Source organism: Curcuma longa, chromosome 2 (genome assembly GCF_044706935.1).
Source record: "Curcuma longa cultivar G26 ecotype Majalengka, Jawa Barat chromosome 2, ITB_CL_G26_1.1, whole genome shotgun sequence".
NCBI classification, from domain to species: Eukaryota; Viridiplantae; Streptophyta; class Magnoliopsida; order Zingiberales; family Zingiberaceae; genus Curcuma; species Curcuma longa.
In genome coordinates, this window is record NC_133862.1 from 1526447 (window position 1) to 1540711 (window position 14265).

The 14265-nt window shown below is 32.9% G+C and overlaps 1 protein-coding gene across 3 annotated transcripts in view; it reads right to left on the reverse strand.

Moving 5' to 3' along the window:
• LOC141822379 (uncharacterized) overlaps positions 1-14265 on the reverse strand; it is a 36439-nt gene that overhangs the window by 15061 nt on the left and 7113 nt on the right. For all 3 annotated transcript variants that reach the window (XM_074709829.1, XM_074709827.1, XM_074709828.1), the window contains exons 5-6: positions 10290-10323; positions 13-1357 (exon numbers count right to left, since the gene is read on the reverse strand). In XM_074709829.1, the coding sequence (XP_074565930.1) occupies positions 13-1357; positions 10290-10323 (1379 nt within the window). The remainder of the gene's footprint in view (positions 1-12; positions 1358-10289; positions 10324-14265) is intronic.

Consider the following 14265-nt stretch of genomic DNA (forward strand, 5'->3'; position numbering starts at 1 on the left):
ACAATTTCATACCTAACAAATCTGCAGGATCTGATAATCCACCATTTAAGTACCATCTTGTCGACAAATCTACAACTGTGCCTTCAGATTTTAGTAAATTATCAAGTATGGAGCCAATCAATTTATAAGCAACCAATGATGTCTCGTCACAGACTTCTTGATTAGATTTGACTCTCAAACTTTGTGAGTTTTGGGCAGTTCTATCAAGACCGAAATTTGCAGCTTCTTCAAGACAAGGTTTCTCCTCATCTACATCATCTTGCTCAAATGCAGGAATTCCTTTGCTGTTCTGATTAATTTCCTCGGTAACCACCTTTTGAAAGGAAGGATCTGTACTAGGAGTGACTTGCCCAGTAGCTCCGGCTTCAAAGTTAGAGCAACACCTATACATCTCCCCATCTTCATTTTCACTAAGACACAAGAAATAATCAGTTCCAGTCAAACTAAAAGCATCAGCACTCTCATTATTTCCAAACCCATGCAAAAGATTCTCATCATCACTCTGATCTGCAAGTGGGCTTGACATAATTTGATTAAGGTGACAGCTGGAAACCATTACAACTTCAACCTCCTCTTCTATTGTCTTTGTCGAGCGTATAACAGTCTGACTATACATCCTTTGGTTTATTAAATGAATGATATTTAATAACTCCTGTGTGACATCTATTTCATTGCATTCAAACAAGTACTCTATCAAGTAATTCCGAAGTGCACACTTGAAACGTCTTAGAGAAACTTTAGCTTCTGGATCCAGTAAGGCGTGTATATCTTTCAATTCATCATTTTTAACTTTTGGAAGCAACCCAAGGGCTTTTATGATATTGCTCTGCAAAGCTGCTACCTCAGGTGAGAAAGGGTAAAACTTTGATTTTAGCATATCAATATGCCCGGACCTATGCATGAAAGACAAATAAATCACAGAGAGTGCATTGAATAAAGGTTCTGGCAATGCATCCCCATCGCTAAGTTTTGATATAAACTTTTGGAACTTTTTTTTTAATCGCACAATAAGCAATTCCCTGCTTCCAGTAATGCGGGTGAGTGGAAATTTTAATTTCAGTGTTACACTTCTAAGTTTCCTATTTGTTGCAGTAAGATCCTGATGGGACATTTCATCAAGTGCTTCCAACATATTGTTAATAGACTTGAGACAAAGTTGAAAGGTAGGAGTTTCATGAACAAACTTCTCTTTGTTTCTTACAGCATTTCGTTTTTGCTTCACTTGACCATTATTGCATTTATTTTTCTCAACATGCATTTGAACAAGTTGTAAATAGTCTTGAATCATTTGGTTGTTTCCTTTACCATCACATGAGAAACTTCTTTCAATAGCTGTTCTTACAGAATCAGCGTTGGCCTGTCAAGGGATAAGGATAACAATAAAAATTTTCAAGCAAAGAACAAAACAAATTAATTGAGTGTCATTGATAAGGTAGCATGCTTATAAGAAAAGACCATACTAACAGAAAATTAATGTTTGGCTGTTGAAACCTTTCAGCTAGAGGAAATTGAAATTTCTTTGAGCCCTAAGCTTTTCAAGAATAAGAATGACAGGATCTAAGCCATCTGAGACAATTTCTACTTGAAATTACATTTATAGTTTTTTTCCACACCAACTCCTATATTACATAGAAAACTGAATAAACAGTATTTGTCAAGATATGGGACTGGACTGTTCTTATAATCCTAAGAGCAAAAACAGTCAAAATAATTGGAATTGTGATTTACAATTAGGTTCAGATTTGGTAGGGACTTTACATACTCACCATCCTAGTAAGATCTCAATCATCACATTCTAAACTTTTATTGAACAAGACATTAAAATAAACAGGACTTTCTAAGACTTGATTATAAATTCCTTTTAAGTTGGTCATAGTTTTCCAGCATATAGAATTAAACGAGACAAGATAACTAGTCAGACAGTACAAGCAATTGTTGAAGGTGCAAGCGTAGTTACCATAACTAACAATATGGGTACTAGAAAACAACCAATTACTATGTGGTTGTAGATTTCTACAACAAAATGTAGTCTATGAAAGAGGGAAAACAAAGTGGATAATAGGCTCTTGACAGTACAAGCAATTGTTGAAGGTGCAAAGGTTGTTACCATCACTAACAATATGGGTAATAGAAAACAACCAATTACTATGTGGTTGTAGATTTCTACTACAAAGAGTAATCTATGAAAGGGGGAAACAATAGGAGGATAATAGGCTCTCGCTTATTGATGCTCAATTGGTATTGGGATCATTGAATTTAGGTCAGCCAATGTGTTAATGACTGTTGGGTTTGTTGTCTTAGGTAATTGAAAATCAGTCTCAAAGTGGTCAGAGGATTGGAGGCTAAGTGGCTGAAGTCAACCACTACTCTGCGCGAAGTGGCTGGAACAGTTTGATGGTGTCATTTGTTATGCTGCACTAGGAGAGTGGTCAAGTGCTCACTCATCTATTTAGGAGGGTCAAAGGCAGAGAAAGGCATAGAGAAGTGTTGATAGTGGTACAGAAGCCTCAAAGGAGGTGGGATATTAGACTCACGGTAGTTGAGGTCAAGATTATGAAAGGCTAAGGATAGTATCATATTAAAGGTGGCACTGGGAAATGGGAGGAACATTTCATTTTTATTTTTTAACAAGGGGTAAGTTAGGTTAGGGTAAAATAAAAAGATGTATATCCATCACATATTGAATTATACAAATGGGCTTTTTACGAAGAATTTGACAAAGCCATTCAAAAACTAGTTATTCTTCTCTTAAGTTTGTGATTTTTGCCTAAGACATGACTCGGGTTTGATTTTTCCTGATTGGTCCAATATAGTTTTAGTAACAAAGACAATAACATTAGAAATGGAAGTTAATATGTAAAAATATATTTTGAGGAAATTTCATTTTGACTTCCTAAAATTTACCAAAAATTTAACTTTATCTATCAAAGTTTAAAAGAGGACCGACATCAATGATGCTGGTAAGGTGGTCAATAAATTCAAAAGTAAGACTTAAGTGTAAGTTGATGTGAATTTAGCGAGGCTAGCCAAATAGCCAAAAAGAGGATGGATGAGTTCTTTGAAATCCAAGTGGAATTTAGATATGATATGATTCAACACCTCACCGATGAGAACGAGGTTGTGTGTTTCCACTACAACATAACTCACGATGCCAACATTACACAGTTAGCAAGGAGTAAGGTGGAGGTATATGAAATTCTATCTAAAATATTTGTTCTCAGCCTTCAAAATAACAATTTAGTGTTCATATTGTTGTAAGATATATAAAACCGTCAATGTTAATCTCAAACACGAAAGAAAAGCATGAGTTGTATTAGGTTGCCAATCAACTTCAAAAACAAACGAATGTTTTATAAATGGATTTATCAAACTATTATACTAATGTTAAGTTGTAGAACGTGTTGTAAGGTTCAACTATATGTCTTGCTATATCTGCATGAGAACTTGAGTGTAATGTTAAATATACAAGAGTTCTCACATGATAGGTTGTATATAAACAAATATTATAGGAATACTGAATTGTAGAACATTAAATATACGAATGTTTATTGATAAAGTAATGAAGTAATAGATACAATGATTAAGAAAATAATTAATATTTTATATTTATAAGAGACAAAATCAATAGGAGAGAAAGCAAAGATGATAAAGAATTTATAGTACACAAGAAGAAGTAAAATAAGAAATAGAATAGCTATTGTTGTAGATAGTTCGTTAAAAGATTAAGTCATAAAAGTAGCTAGGAAGAGATAAGATCATAATTCTCAAGATAGTGATGGTAAAAAACTAATGTAATTAGCATATATGCACTTCAAGTAAAATTAGATAAAAACACTAAATAAGGTTTTGAGAAGACCTAGATAAGGTATTATAAAAAAAAATCTGTTAAACGAGATGATTTTAATAGGAGGTTTAAATGGACATATCGAGTAAGAAATGAGAAATATGATAGAGTGCATGGGGTTATGGTTTTGTAATAAGAAATGAAAAAATATATATAGTAGATTTTGCAAAAGCATATAAATTAATAATAATTAATATATTTTTCCAAAAAATATAAAAACATTTGGTTACGTTTAAAAGTTGGAATAATAAGTCGTAAATTGAGTATCTTATGATCAGGAAGAAAGATTAAAAATTTGTAAAGATTGCAAAGTCATGTCTGAAAAAAACTTAACTACTCAACATAGATTAGTAGTGCTAGATATGCTCCTAAGTATAATATCAATAAAAAGCAAATGTGCATAGCTCCTCGAACCAAGTGATAGAAGTTAGAGAATAGGAAAGCAAAGTATATTTTAAGGAGAGAATACGAGCACAAATATTACGAAAAGTACATAGCGACTCGAATACAACATTGGATAACATGATATTAAATTTGAAAATGGTGGCCAAGAGCATAGTTGGTGAGTCAAAAAGATGTGCACACCAAGTGAAGAATTTGGTGGTGAAATGAGAAAGTACAAGAGAAAGTAAAGAAAAAATGAAGAGCTTATAAGTTATTATAGAATGAAGAAAAGTTTAAAAAGTAGACATAGACAATAAAGATGCCAAGAAAGTAGTGAATGAAGCCAAGAATGAAACTTTTGAATGCTTATATCAACAATTGATTACAAAAAAGGAAAATGATATCTATAGAATAGCTAAAGCGAGAGAGAGAGAGGAAGATAAGAGGTCTAACTCAAATAACATACATTAAGATGAATGCAATAGAGTTCTAATGAATGATAAGGAAATAAAAGAGCGATAAAAGAGGTATTTTCATGAACTTTTTAATGAATGTTTAGATGATAAATTTAACTTATGTAACTTAAGTAGATCAGACAGTATAAAAATATAATTTTTTATTGTAGAATTAAAACTTCAAAAGTATAATAAGATTTAAATGGGGTGCAAAATGAAAGTGATTAGACCATATAATATTCTAATAGAGGTATAAAAGTGCCTAAGGAAGCAGGGTATTAATGACTTACGAAGTTATTCAACCTAATATTAAAAATAAAAAAATGTGTGATCACTGGATGACAAGTACTCTAGTCCCCTTGTATAAAAATAAATGAGATTTATAAAATTGTGTGAATTATAAGAGTACTAAGTTAATGAGTTATACTATAAAATTTAAAAATGAGTAATAGAAAAAAGATTAAGAAAAGAGATTATAGTGATCAAAAATCAATTTTGATTCATGCTTGAAAGGTCGATAATAGAAGTTATACATCTTCTCAAACAACTAATTAAAAAATATCAAGAGAAGAAGCAAGACTTATACATGGAACTCGCCGACCATGAAAAAATTTATGATAAAGTCCAAAGGGAAATAATGTGGAGAATTTTAGAAAAGAAAGATGTTAGAGTATATATTAAAATAATTAAGGATATGTATAAGGATGCAATGATAAGCGTGAAGACTCCAGATGAAATAACTAAAGAATTTTCTATAAAGATAGGGTTACATCAAGGATCAACTCTAAATCCCTATCTTTTTATACTAATCATGAATGAACTCACTAGACACATCCAAGACACATTACCATGATGCATATTGTTTGTAGATGGTATTGTTTTACAAAATGAGACACGGGAAAGAGTAAATGTTAAGTTCACATCTTGGTGGAAAATACTAGAAGTGAAAGATTTTAAGCTTAATAGAATAAAGACAGAATATATGAAATTTAAATTTAGCGATATTAGACATAGCAAGACAATTGTTGAGATAGAAATGATAAATTATCTGTAATTGAGAGCTTTAAGTATTTAATATCATTTTTGAAAAATAATGGTGTTGAGAGAGATATCTTATGTAGAATATAGACAGATAGTTAAAATGGTGCATATTGTTTGTAGATGGTATTGTTTTACAAAATGAGACACGGGAAAGAGTAAATGTTAAGTTCGCATCTCGATGGGAAATACTAGAAGTGAAAGATTTTAAACTTAATAGAATAAAGACAGAATATATGAAATTTAAATTTAGCGATATTAGACATAGCAAGACAATTGTTGAGATAGAAATGATAAATTATCTGTAATTGAGAGCTTTAAGTATTTAATATCATTTTTGAAAAATAATAGTGTTGAGAGAGATATCTTATGTAGAATATAGATAGATAGTTAAAATGAAGAAGAACATCAAGTATTTTTTGTGATTATAAAGTACCTCTAAAACATAAAAGAAAATTTTATAAAACAACAATTAGACTTGCTATGTTATATAGAGTTGAATGTTGGACAATGACTTAAACACAGGAGCAAAAGATAAGAGTCGCAGAGATGAGAATGTTAAGGTGAATGTACGGACATATGAGGATGGACAGAATAATAATGAGAAAATTAGAGAAAAAGTCAAAATTGCCCCTATCGAGAGAAAACTTCAAAAGACATGTTTAAGATGATATAAACATGTAATTAGACAATCAATAAATGTTCCAGTTAGACAATATAAAACTATAATAAATACACACATTAAATAAAAAAGAGGAAGATAAAAATACTTGATTAACGATAAAATTAAATTAAATTTATTTAAATATAGATGATGATATAGTAGAGGATAAAGCTCAATTGCGTAGTAAGATTCATATAGTCAACCCTGCCTAAAAGTTTAGTTGTTGTTATTGTATTGTTGTAAGATATATGTTGGAGCCTATTTCTACTAGCTTCATATTGGTTATATTTCAAGCAATTTACCTAATATCATTAGTTTTTTTTATTTCTATAGCAATAACAACAACAACAATGTCTGATTTACTTGTCATAATTCAATTTTTTTTTCTTTGTTTGAGAGAACAATTAATTGGCTTGGTAACTAAAATGGTTCCTAATGTTATAAATATGGATAGATGTCATACTATTTTTATAGCTATTTTTGATGTATAATTTTTACTCATAAACAATCACAATCAAGAGATAATTTATGCATTAATATCAATTAATTGTAATCTATATAACCCATGAATCAAGATAAAGTCTACTCTATTCCAAATTAGTTGCTACCAATTTAGGAGAAAGATATTTTTTTTGTATTTGCATATCAATTTGGCAATTCCCAATTAACACATGTAAGCTTAGTTACAAATCTAAATCCAATTGATCTTCCAACCACAATTTAAAACCAAAATGTTGAATATGGGAAATTTATCATGCTTAATTTTTACACTATGAACATAGTGTAGGTTAGTGACTAATGTACAATAATGCGGCAAGCAGAGTAAGTGTGCTTATATTAAAGGGATGAACTCTCAAATTGTTAGGCATTTTATGATCGATTAGGCTATGCTTTCAAAGGCTACATTAAGCTCAAGAATCTTGAAACCTTGTGTAGGTGTTCGAGTTGCCCATGGCGCATGAACCAAACTCGAATAATTGTGACCCACTAAGCATAGTTGTTTATGTTTAGCTTCTCCGTGATAATCATCATGAAGCCAAAATTATATAAAAAACCAAAGGTAGAGAGAAACTAGGAAGAAGTTAATGAATCCAACACTTTGAACCGAAGGGAGCTTATTGGTCACCAAGTAAAAGGATGTTGATAAGAGAGCAAATACTTGTTTAAAATCAAATATCACTTGATGCTCAAGAATAGAGTAACTAGGGAGACTACCGGTAGGTTCCATGTTGAACACTAAGATACTCAATAAATTCGTTGAAAGTAAAATGATACTAGAAGGAAGCAATAGTGAACTACAACATCCACAAGAATAAGCTTGCCTAAAGGTGGCAACGGTGACATACAACCTTGCTCGCTTCAATGAAGCAATAGCTAGGTGTGCGAGAGATACCGCTAGAGACTAAAAGCTAGTAAAACTTATTTGTAGTGTCCAAGATATTAGAAGGTGATTTTAAATAATCGATCCACTACCTAGTGCCTAAGCGATAGGTGACAAGCACCTAGGTCAAGACCTAAGTGAATATTAAAATAAAAAAGAAAAATATATTAAATTAAGGATGGATAGTATGTATGCGTATATATATATCATAATTGTATCCTTAATCAATCAAAATAAGTTTACAATTAATCAAATCATAATTAATAACTAAGCACTAATATATAAAATCAATGAACATTTTATACTTCACAATGAAACCAATAAAATGAGAATCAAAATAAATAATAAAATTGAATACTTCATAGTCATAAATTCAAATTGCAAAAACTCATAGCTAGTTTATAATTGTGTCATGCTAAAATCAAAATATAGATAACTATGTCAAATAAATCAACAACTTGTTAAAAAATTCTTTAGATTTGCCTCAACCACCAAGACTGTCCACCTTGGATACTTTTTTAAATGGTTATCTAATAAGGCTTGCCTAGTCACAAGTGAAGCAATAACTTCCCACCACCTAGGCAGCCGCCTAGTCACATTTTAAATAATGTGTGCCCATGTACACAAATAGAAAGGGCACATGAAGATCAAGTGAGAAGCTTCTTGCTAAGAGATCCTACCAAGGCTAATTGAGAGTCACACACATAGCATATAGAGGGTAGATCATGTGTCATATGTGACAGAGCACTCGATCTCCATAGAGGAGATCACATATAGGGGATATAACACACTAAACCTTGAGAATGGGAAAAGGTCGTAACTTATACGACAAATGCAAGTCGTGTGTGAAACTGCAGATAATTGAATTAGTCAACCATGTTGCAAAATAAAAATCATAGGAGTAGTTTAGAAATTATTAGGGTTTTGCTTTCCCAGATAATCCCTTCTATTTGTACTTATATTCATTATTGTTACTTTAAAATGCACCCTAAAGTATATATTGTATAAGCATATTCAAGTTTTTAAACTCAAACATTATCAAATTTAAAAAATATATGGACATCTAAAATATTTATCACTTCAAAATTACTAAATAGGATACCTTAGGGTGTAATTTTAAGGAAACATCAACAGAGATAAGGTGACAAAAAGATTCATCACAACTACACTTTCCCTCAATTTCTGAAAAAAGAAACACTGAGGAAATCTTTTCTAAATTTTCCTCTATGGTTTCTACCAATTTGGGCGAAAACCTCACTTGATCATGCAATGGAGTTCAAGTCTAGCGTTAAATAATTTAAAATTAATCTTATTTTCATATCTATTTTTATTAGCTTTTTAATGTTTTCAACAAATAAAGTAATAAAATTTTGAAGTTTCCCTTCTGCTTTCCTTCCCCTCATAGAAATTAACATTATGAAAATATTTTTCAATCCTTCTCCAATAGAGTTTTCCCCTATCCTCTCTCTTTCCCTAGTTGTTTCCTACCCTCATGAGAAATAAGACTCCAGGATTTTTGAGACAATTTGGCTTAATTTAAATTGGTTTTAATGAATTTTATATAGTTTATAACTATGCGTGTAGACTGCATATGTGACGCGTGACAATACACAACCATTATATAGTTTCCTTCAAAATATGCCTATACCGCTAGATAATGATCCAAACATTGGTTTTTTAAACCCATGGTGGTGCATTTATAAATCAAGAACATATCAAGATGTAAAACTTGGCCTAGTGATATTGTCTATAATTTGGATTTGATGCACGGAGTGTGCAATTTATTAATATTAATGTGTCAGCAAGTATAGTGGTTAGATACATAGTCTTGTGTCAATTAGAGCTTTTATATGCTTGAGGTAATCCATCTAGCATTTACTTTATCTAACATTACCAACTTGCAAAGAGCATGTAAGTGAAAAAAGATACCATATGAGCTAAACCTTGTTTGTGGGGCAAGTCACTTCCCCCTTTTATGAGTCATTCCACCTTTTCAGTTTAGATTTTCTTCGTTAATTAATTTTTTGGAATGAAAATCTATTATATTCTCTCCATTCAAAGTATTTTTGATTAATAGTTAACAATTTCATACTGTTTTTATATTAATCTGACTTTAATTATAATATAATAATCAAAGAAGTTCAATACAACTAAATATGTTAGGTAGTTTTCAAAAACAAAAGACCATCATCGGGTTGGGTTTTCTCAAGAAAACCAACCATTGTCGTGGCCACCCCCATATATAATGTTAAACATATGCTTAAAAATGCACTAGCCAGATAGTAAGTCTTTTGTAAAGTTGACTTACCAAATAATAGTTAGGTTGGTTTCAACTCCACGTGATATAAACAAAAAGTATAGTTTACATTCTCATGGAAAATATTCTCATTTAATGTAATCAAACTTCCTCTCTATGTAAGCTGCAATGTCATTAAACAGAGCTTGCCTCAGTTGGTTCTCTCTTAAATCATAGTCAATTAGCTAGTTTTCAGATTTACAGAATGAAAAGAAGGTTAAACTTACTTCATTATTCCTAACATAATATTCTGGCAAGTACCTGCAGCAACAGCAGCAAAAGACCATTATATTTTGACAAACTTCTCTAGAATTCTAGTAATGAACAAAATAACATTACATTGTTCTAGTACCCAACACACATTAAAAGATAATACCTTGTTCTAAATGGCATGAGAACTGAATATGTAAATTAGAAGAATAAGTAAACAAAATCAAGAGAAGCATGGATCAATCAATAAGAAATTAACATAGTAGTAATGGTTAATTTGAGGGTTGCTTTATGGTGTTCAATGCAGTTAAGGGGAGACCGATCCAAGTAATAGGTTAAGTCGGTTCGCTCGGTTTAAAATGAATTAGAGTATTTTTTTACTCTTTTTCTCTTCCACGTACGTAGCACTTCCCACCGCCCATGCGTCAGCCCCTTCCACGCGCTAACAGCTCCACTCAACACACCTCCCTTATCTTCTTCTTTCTTCTCCCCCATCTCTTCTTCTCCTTCTCCAACAGCAACAAAAAGAAAAAACCTGCAACCCTCCCTCTCTGAAACAGCAGAAACTATTAAATCTGTTGATTCGAACACATATGTCGAAAACAATCTTCTAAACTCTATTGATTCAGTAAAATATCAGGAAATAGGCAACCCAATTCGTCATTTCAGAAAAGAAAACGACATGGCCGAAAACTATTATTGATCAAAAACTACCGAATAACTACTTAAACAAGTGTTAAACAAGTGTTTAAATAAACTCAAAACCCTAAATTTGCACAGACGAAAATAACCTCAAAATCCTAAGTCAACAAAATTAATAAAAAAATATTAAACTTGTTTCAGGCCTCCGAAAAGGCCCTAAATGATTTTTTTTTTTTTTGCCCGAGATTGGCCTGTTACGGGTTCCACCCATAATCAATCGTAGATCTCTAAACAAGCTTCGATTTGATGGGTTGACTGTCATGTAGTTCAACCCGAGTTACAAGTTATAGCCTCTACAAACACACCATCCCATGATCCCGTTGCATCACTAGCTCCAAATTGAAAAGAACTCATCCTCGAGTTTAGAGTAGGATTATTAGAATCCACAAAATCCATGCTGACATCTAACCAAGGAGCGCCAGGAACTGGTAAAGGAGTATACCTGTATTAGTGAAACTCTTGTAGTATTACTTTCATGCATGTCTGTATTAGGGCCACGTCTACCAATAAGGCTGTGTAAGTCATTAAATTTTCTAACTTCCACCTTTGGAATGTTGTCAAATATATAAGTGAAAGAATGATGCGGTGATTTCGTTCTTGATTCATCATAACTAGAGCTTTTAGCCTGGAAATCATTTGAAAATTCCTCTCCTTGTGTCTCTCATCATTTCGTCTGAAGATAAAGTTATTGACTGTAAGGTTCCATCAAAAACATTGCTATCAGTAAAGATCCTCTTACTAGTAGAATGCATGTTGTGAACTTATAGGCCTCTCCATGTTTTCTAAAGGGTCAGAAAATAACCCAGATGATGAGTATGCTGAGGTCGATACAGACTCCAAAACAATGAAGGGATCTTCTGCCTTAGTTGTAGTTGGTGTAGTTGCTGAGGCATCTAGCTTCTAGTGTCTAGCCTCTAGTGCTTCCCTATCTTTAAGTGGGTTGTTCCTACCGAATCCTAAAATTAGCTCATCAAACTCTGAGATATTTTATTCCTCCTTATACAAAAATCTCCCATCACTCCTGCCCTCGACTCTAGCATTTATTTCTGAAAGTTCTGAAGAAGATCCGCAAATGAAGTTATCGAAATATGATCTAATCCTAATAAAATGGCAGAAAAAGCATCCTCATACTTCGTTGATGACGAGTTCAAGCCCAGTGCCCTGTCAAATATATCATCATCATATACTGGCTTATCATAGACAAGCACAACCAACGCGCTCTTTGTAGTGGAATCCACAAGACCATCAAATATGGTGTCCAAAGATATTGGAATAGAACGACCACGAGAAGACAAATTTGACGATCCCAAGACACCAACAAAGCCATAATCGTTGAAGTTTCCAGCTCCGCTATCGCTAACAAAGGGGTTATTCGTCGAGATTGGATTTCATCCATATCTTGTTGTGCTCCGGGAGGATCCCGCAGAAAGCCATATCTTGCTGGTGGAGCTGCACACCGGCAACAATGAAAGCCTCTTCGACGATGGTATAAAAGTGACAGGGATGCCCTGACTAGCAACGAGATGAAGTGGACTCCATGACTGTGGTGGGCATTCACTAGTTGGAGAGGAAGCAAGGCGAACTGTTGTTGATGTCCTGCCCAAACAGCAAGGACGTCTTTTTGCTTACTGGAGGATCACCAGAGCTCAGATGGCTTGCCGGAGCTAAGTAAGAAGATTTACATGTGCTGAGCATGCGCACAGACAGCAAGGTGAGATGGGGAAGCGTGCCAAGTGGAGGTAGTTTTGAATTTCAAATTCGAAATCTCCCCCAAAACTGGCTGCCACTTTTGAGCCAAATCAGCAGGCTGTAGGCTAATCATATCAAGCTGGAATCTCCAAATTTGCCAAGGTCTTAAGTTGTTGCTTGGATCCAAAACCCACAAGCTTGTTGGGCCAAGGGCTGCTGTGATTTGAGGCTGCAGCATCCCCATCTTCAGGAGATCGAAGCTCACACCGACACACTGCCATGGCCGGCTGTTTCAAGCTTTGGGATGTCCATGTTATTGTTAGCCCTTATAGCCAATTATGAAATGATTGACTAAGAAACTTTTGTATCATATTTCATTAACAAAAGGTAAAATTTATGATTATTATATTTACTTCAGATCTGTGGCTGATAAATAAGTATAATAATGTCCTAGGGTAGTCGGTTCTAGTTTAGAACATATCAATTAATTGAATTGATAGTGGAAAGTTATAGATATATATAGAACGCTACTCTTAACTATTCCTAATCAAGCTTTAATATACAAAAGCAATATTAATGCGTTGAGACTAACATGTAAGTCAACTGATAACTTAATCTTACAAGTCATGGATATAAGATATCAAATTGACATATTGATATATATTAGAGAATAGGTACTGAATTGATCCACCATGAGAATATTTCACAGATCGTTATATGAGTGTCATAAACATTCTCATAGTGACTATTAGTATAAATAGTCCTTAAACCTAAAGTCGCTGCAGTTCCCTATATAAGGAGTTGAGTACTTTAGTATCAGCAAACGTCACCTGTAACCACAAGGTGGACTATAAAATCAATCACTGGGTATGCAATAAATTATGCAGAGGAATGTATGTGATATAGATGGGATCTATCCCTTCCATATGACGGAAGTGATATCTGTAGGCTTTGATTAAGTAGGACTACTAAAATGTATGATTACGCTCAAATAAATCAATATAAGATATTGAGCTCATTTGGTTAAGTGAGTTTACTTAAAGATCAAAAACAGAAATATTGATAAGAAGATGACACAATCTATGTCTCATGGATCAATCTAGATATCGAGGATAGAAGGACGGACTAAGTTATATAAGATAATAGATGTAGAAAGGTTAGGTCGAATCTTAACATTCTCATCACTTAGGTAGCAATGATGGATTGCTAGATGTCACTCATCGCTTATGTATCTAAAATGTTATTTTAAAGACATTACCAATATTTTAAAAACCTATTGGGTCACATACAAAGAACATGTTGATTTGGAGATGGGTTTATTTTAGTTTGACTAAAATATAATGGACCCTAAGATTATAGAGTTAAGTCTAATCCGAATTAGACTCGTTGAGTTAGATTCAAATGAATCCAACTATTAGATTATTGGATTGTGTCTAATCCGAATTAGACTCATTAGACTAGACTCAACCACTAAAGAGGATTAATGTTCATTAATAGAGATTAATGGAACATTAATAAAAAGGAGAACAAAAGGCAAAAACCTTTTGTATTCATTGGATGAGTACAAAAGCCATTTTGCATGCATTTTCATAGATATCACTT